This window comes from Mustela nigripes, chromosome 8 (assembly GCF_022355385.1).
Source record: "Mustela nigripes isolate SB6536 chromosome 8, MUSNIG.SB6536, whole genome shotgun sequence".
NCBI classification, from domain to species: domain Eukaryota; kingdom Metazoa; phylum Chordata; class Mammalia; order Carnivora; family Mustelidae; genus Mustela; species Mustela nigripes.
In genome coordinates, this window is record NC_081564.1 from 10,164,428 (window position 1) to 10,170,806 (window position 6,379).

Consider the following 6,379-nt stretch of genomic DNA (forward strand, 5'->3'; position numbering starts at 1 on the left):
CCGCGTCTATGCGGGCTCCCCCACACACACCCCGCCCACTACCTCACCTGTAGACCCAGGAGGATTGGCGCGCATGCCCGGACACATCCCTGACTGGCCTGAGCGGGCCTTCTCCGAGGCTTCGGGGAAACGCCGGGGCCGTCCGGAACGGGGTGCCCTCCCCCCCGGTGCTGATGGTTCCGGCCGCGCCGCCCCGCCCCGCCCCGCCCCGCCCCTTGCTGGTTGCCGTGGGCTGCGCGCGCGGATCACGCGTCTCTAGGACCTGGCCTGCGGCGTGAGTCGGTCCCTGCGGTTCCCGGGGCTGGGGCTGGGGCTGGGGCGAGGGGTGTGAGACCGCTCGAGGTACCTGGGCTCCAGGGCTCCCGGACTCCCGGGGTTTCGGCTGCAGATAAACTGAGTTCTCGGAGACATCTGCCGCGGAGTCCAGACCTGGTGAGGAGGGGGCGCTGAGGTTGCAGCCGGCATCCTGGAACGGAGATGCTCAGGTAGGAAGATAAGTCAAGCATGTAGGGACCTCGGATATAAACCGGGCACTGACTTGGGGAGCGGGGAATATGGGGCAATTGGAGGGATGGGTGTGACCCGCCAGTCGTAGAATGGTTAAGTGCATAAACTCTGCTCTCCTCTGTCAGGTTCTGATTTCTCTTCTACTGTTCTAGCTTTATTAGGTGCGACTTACAGGTGTGACGTGGGCTTCTGAAGTCTCAGTTTTGTCATCTGTAGAATGGACATAACCAAAGCTGCTTCAAAGGACTATTACGAGGATTAAATGAAACAATGCTTGCAAAGCTTTTTGCACAAGGTAGGCATGAGATAATGCTGGTTGTTCACCCCATAAACATATACAGGATATAAGGACCTGCCCTGTCTCCCCATCCCACCATGCGAAGTTTTCTCATTGGTGCCAAAATAGGTACAGGCCCCATCTCTTCATCCCCCTAGCGTTCAACACTGAGCATTGCATGCTAGGAATGCATATATATTCATTAAATGTTTGCCAGTAGCACCTCTTCTTCCTCTTGTTCTGACAGCCAAAAGACAGATGAACACATTTCTGAAGTGTCCCCTGGGACTGGCAGCTCCCCTTTTGTCCTTGGGTTGGGAACTTAAGAGACAGACTAATCTTCCTCTGCTGGGACTGACAAGTGGACGGGTGCCACCCTGACCCCCTTTCACAGGGAGCCCTGGAAGCAGGACCTGGCAGGCAAAGCATGCCTGCTATCACGCAGAACCATGGGCAGCATGAAGACCCCTGTGGAGCTGGCCGTCAGTGGGATGCAGACCCTTCATCTTCAGCATCGTTGCCGGGGCAGCCACCGGGTCAAGGCTAGGGCGTCATATGTGGATGAGTCTTTGTTTGGCAGCCCTGCGTCTACCCGGCCCACACCACCAGACTTTGACCCACCCTGGGTGGAGAAGACTAACAGAACCAGTGGAGTGGGCACAGGGACATCACGGGCCTCAGGGACCAATGGGAGCTGTGAGACCTCCTCCAGGGGCAGCACCCCAACCCTCACACCAAGGAAGAAGAACAAATACAGGTAACAGGATAGGGTGATACACTCATTCCTGTACCCATGAAGCCACCTGGGTTCCTACTAGAGCCTTGCTGTTGATATGCTGTGTGACTTTGGGCGAGTACCTTGACCTCTCTGAGCTGCAGTTTCCTGATGTGGAAAATGGGACCTAGTGGGATTATTGAGAATAAATGAAGTGAGGTGTGTAGAGGGCTTGGCATAGTACCCTGACAGGAAGCTCTCAGTAAGTGATGGTAACTATGGTTGAACATCCATTTCCAAATGCCACAGACCAAGCCAGTGAGGTCCACGGTGTGTGTGTGGGAGGGTGTCAGGTGATCACAGAGCAAGATCACAGAGCCAGTTTGCGTAAGAAAATTAATGTGGTTGATCCATGAAATGACATAGACGTGGTGGGTCCCAGTCTCAGCAAGTTGTTTCGGAAATGGTTTTTGCCGCCTTTTCATGAACAAGCTAGAAAAACAGAGTTGATGCTGATAGTTATTATTGTAAGTTAATGAATTAGGTTATTTGGATTATTTCAGGTTGGTATCAGCCTGGAGGGATGTGCCTAGTGGTGGGCCACAGGGCTCGCTCTTGTTAATTTTTCTCAGTGGTTTGGACAAAACACTGAAGATTAGAATATTAGTCATTTATAGCCACTATAATAAAATACCATGGACTGGGAAGCTTAAACAACAGGAATTTGTTTTCTCACAGTTCTACAAGCTAGACGTCCAAGTTCAAGGTACTAGAAGGCTGAAACCTATCCTTGGCTTACAGAGAGTCACTTTCTCGCCCTGTTCTTATATGACCTTTTCTCTGTGAGCACGTACATTCGTGGGGCCTTCCCGCTTCTTACAAGGACAGCAGCCCTATTGCTTTACAGCCTACCTATAGGACCGCGTTTAAACCTAATTATGTCTTTCCAATTCAGTGTGAATTTCGGGAAGACGTACTTCAGTCTATAACAACCAGCCAATCCTATTTAGGGTCCATTCCAAGCCAGGAGGGACATGGATTGGTGGAACGAAGTACAGTGGGAATGGGTCCCTATTTAAGGAGATAAAATTCAGTGAGAGAAAAAGCAAGAGTCTCTTATTATTATGCCAGCTTGAGTGCCATGCATTTGATGTAGGGGTTGTAAAGTTGGGTCAGGTTGACATTAGCGACACTGCCACCTACAACGTAGCTGAAAACGCTGATGTAAGTATGGGCCACATTCACAGAGGTATAGTGTCCATGACAAGGGAGGTCAACTCCATGCTGTCCTGGAGGATGGAATTTTGTGCATGATGCTGACGGGTAGAGAGTGTCAAGTGAGAAGGTGCATGAGAGAGAGAGATGCTACTGAGTAAAACCTTTGGCGCCAGACAGACCTAGGCAACAAGCGGCTATGGTTTGAGCAATTAAATCAAGTGGCAAAAAGTGGACTTTTCAAAGACTTGGGGTTTGAACACAGAAGCACTTTCAGTCCTGGCCAAAAGACATGGAGCTGACACCTCACTGGCATGCCGTGAATATTTGTGAGATTAATAGAAAAAAATAGTTGCTGAGTGAATCTCATTAAAAGGGAGAAGCTTAGAAGTCTCTTATACCTGACAGGCTGATCCTAGAGCTTGGGTCCTTGAGCAAGGCTGGATTTGAATCTTGTCTCCACCCTCTTGCTGATGAAAGGAGCGGGGCTTCCCCTCCCTATGCCTCCTTTTTCTGTTTGTAAGATGGGATTATCATATCTCCCTCCTGTGGACGTTTGTGAGAAATAATGAGATGATGCCCATGGCAGGCTGAGTTCTGGGTCTGCACTTAAAGAGCCCTCAATAAATACTCAAACATTTCCAAAAAACTTCTCTAGTGATGAGGCAAGGTCAGCATTGTAACACAAGTTCAAAGTGAGCGCCCTCTCAAGGCCAGGCACCACCCTGTGTCATTTCAAATACAGTGACCACAGGGCTGCAGAGAGCTTGGCTGACAAGGCCGCTAGGGAGAAGGAAAATTGGAGGTTAAAAAAAAAAAGTAAAGACTGTAAGATTGGGGCTCTATGAACTGGGACTCTGAGATACAAGTGACAGAAAACTTGCCCAAACTGGCTTCAGCAGAAAAAGGATGTTTAAGGCTTGTTTGTCAAGGGCTCAAATTGTTGTTGGAGGCCGGCTTATGAGGGCCAGTTGGCAAACATCTTTCTTAGTAGTTTCAACAAGAGTCCTAAGGCAGGTGCTCATTGGATGGAATGAGTCCTGTGGCCTTTCCCAAGCCAATCAGTGTGGCCAGGAAGATGGAATATGCAAATTAGCCAGGCCTGGACATGCATAAGGGAAAGGGGGAGGTCAGGGTGCAGGAGACGGGCTCCTTGGCAGGGGAAAAACAACAGACATGGGGCTGTGGCCTCGCTGTTAATGCCGGGCTAGGAGACAGGGACTTTGGGATCTAGAGGCAGCCCTTGCTGCCACTGCAGATGGCAGGGGATGGGGGCTTAAGGTTTTTAGGGTTTGTTCATTCCCCCAGCTCACTGCATTTCTTTTCCCTTTGCCAGACTGATCAGCCACACTCCTTCTTACTGTGATGAGTCGCTGTTTGGCTCCCGACCCGAGGGCACCACCTGGGAAGGCCCGTCGATGGCAAAGGGGGGCGCTGCCAAACTCCATGCCCTCTTCTGGACCCCCCCAGCCACCCCTAGGGGCAGCTACTCATCCCGCCCCAGGGAGACCCCACTGCGAGCCATTCACCCAGCTGGTCCGTTGAAGACAGAGCCCACAGTGGCGGCAGACTCCCAGAAGCTGTGCAGGGGTGGGTTAGACTCTCCACAGCCTCGGAGGCGGGAGCGTTCTCATTCCCTCACACACCTGAATGTCCCCAGCACTGGTCGCCCACCCGCCAGTGCCCCCCACGCCAGCGGGCCTCGGGATCCCAGGCCTTTCCCGTCAGGGGTGACCTTCCAGAGCCCCCTAGTGACGCCCAGGGCTCGCTCGGTTCGTGTTTCAGTGCCAGCCGCCCCTCAGCAAGGTGGGGCCTCCCAGAAACCGAAGCCCCCTTGGAAATGAGTTTCTTGGTCCTCTCATCAGGTCTGCCCGCAGGGTTACTGTGAGGGGCCCAGTTTCAGAGGAGGGCAGACCAGAGTCTCCTAGGTAACCATGAGGCACTGGAGATGTGCTCAGGAGTGGGGGATGGGGGCAGACATAGCGAGAGTGGGCAGTGCCTCCCTTTATGCTGACAACTGCCAGTTTCTTACTATCTAACCACCATGGGGATTCACGGCTGCCCCTTGAGATGTCTGTTCCACTCTTGCTAGAGCTACCGACTGTATGAGTGCCAACCTAGAGTGCCCCTGGGAGGGGTCCACCACTCCCCCATCACTCCCACAACATCCTCTTGCTGCTACAGGTGGGTAAGTGGCACGATCACCAATCTGGTGGGTCCCTTCTTCCTTCCAGCCAAGTTTCCTGGTCAAGATGCGTCTCCAGCTGAATCTGGAGTTTTCCCAGGCACAGTGAATGGACCATGGGGAGCAGAGGAGCTGGGTGACACGTGGGTGGACATGTTTTTATTTTAATAATCATGTATTTATTTTCACATATTAAAAATGTATCAGTAGCTCATCAAAGACATGCCTTGACTAATTTTTATTTTCCTTAGGGTAAGGACCAACATAGGCCTGGGTTGAATTAAATAACAAAGTTAAAAAATACGGTGAAGTGGCAGAAACTATAACTGTGGTCAGTTCACGACTGAGGTTTGAGAACATGGGCTTCCTGCATTTCCCACATTTTCCCAAAACACAGAGTGATGAGGACTCCGCCAAGTGGAGAAGTCTGAGAAGGCTAGAAAGTTACACATGGGATGTGGAGAGCACCCAGGACGAACAGGCATAAGCAGTCCGGGAGCGCCCTGCTCTCTGGCTCCGGTGCTTGCTATCTGCACCACCCCGGGGCAGATCGCTTATTCCGCTCTGAGTTGCACCCAGAATCCCAGGATCCTGCTGGATTTGGGTGGGGGGCTAGGCTTTGGCCTGTGTCCCCATTTCCCTGCATTGCACCTCCAAGAGGCACTGGGATTCTAGAGAGCCCAGTTGACAGCCACGTCATTGGTTCATCACCTCCAAGGGGATGAGCGGACATGGGGAGGAGCGGACATGGAAGGGACCGACGGTGGCTAGGACCAGGGACACACATGCATGTGCCTACAGGGGTCAGGCGGGCCGTGAGCAAAGCAAACCAGCCACACTCTTGGCACACTTTGCAAACATGCAAGATGTTTAAACTCCTAGAATTTTCAGAGAGTTCGTTTCCTCTTTGGTTTCACCAAAGACATCCAGCTCTCCTCGGCCTTTATTTCCTTGCCCCGTGTTAAGGTAGACAAACCAGGTATGTCTCTCCGCCCAAGTACGCTGAAGAGGGCGACAGCCCAAGTGCGATGAGACTGGAGAAACTGACAGGGGCCATGTGTGTGCGGAAGGCAGCTGGGAGTGGTGGGCCGTGGTGCAACCTGTGGGGTCTGCCATCTAAAAGGGGCTGCTGCTCGGCGCCAGGAGACAGGCGGACGCCAGGGTATACGGATGAGATGTTTCCAGAAAAAAACAGCTGGATTTATCTAGGACAGTCCCTGACCTGAAAACCTCATCCTCCTGGAGTACCCTGGCCCCCCAAGCCCTTACCCTCAACCTCCTGCTGGCAGCTGAGACCACAGCCCACTGCCCTGGTGGCTGGTACGTCCATTGCAGCCATGGCCCAGAGTTGGGCCAAAAAGGCTGCAGCCCAGGGTCTGGCTTCCCACTGAGGCTAAGGGTAGGAATAGCTCGGTGCTGATACTCTGGCCTCCGTGCTTTCCCCATGGGAAGGACATCAACACGAATGGACACACACACA

The 6,379-nt window shown here is 52.6% G+C and overlaps 1 protein-coding gene across 1 annotated transcript; it reads left to right on the top strand.

The window, feature by feature from the left end:
• Positions 1 to 204: 204 nt before the first annotated feature.
• RITA1 (RBPJ interacting and tubulin associated 1) lies at positions 205 to 5,118 on the top strand. Its single transcript, XM_059408482.1, has 4 exons — positions 205 to 485; positions 660 to 802; positions 1,179 to 1,541; positions 4,051 to 5,118. Exons 3-4 carry the CDS (start codon positions 1,234 to 1,236, stop codon positions 4,556 to 4,558), a joined length of 816 nt encoding a protein of 271 aa, XP_059264465.1. The 5' UTR covers positions 205 to 485; positions 660 to 802; positions 1,179 to 1,233; the 3' UTR covers positions 4,559 to 5,118.
• Positions 5,119 to 6,379: the final 1,261 nt, after the last annotated feature.

Bases quoted from the DNA above. Each gene is read 5' to 3' on its own strand.
- RITA1 (XM_059408482.1), top strand. From the start codon at position 1,234: ATGGGCAGCATGAAGACCCCTGTGGAGCTGGCCGTCAGTGGGATGCAG. The intron at 1,542-4,050 runs GTAACAGGATAG...TCCCTTTGCCAG, and splicing joins AGGAAGAAGAACAAATACAG to ACTGATCAGCCACACTCCTT.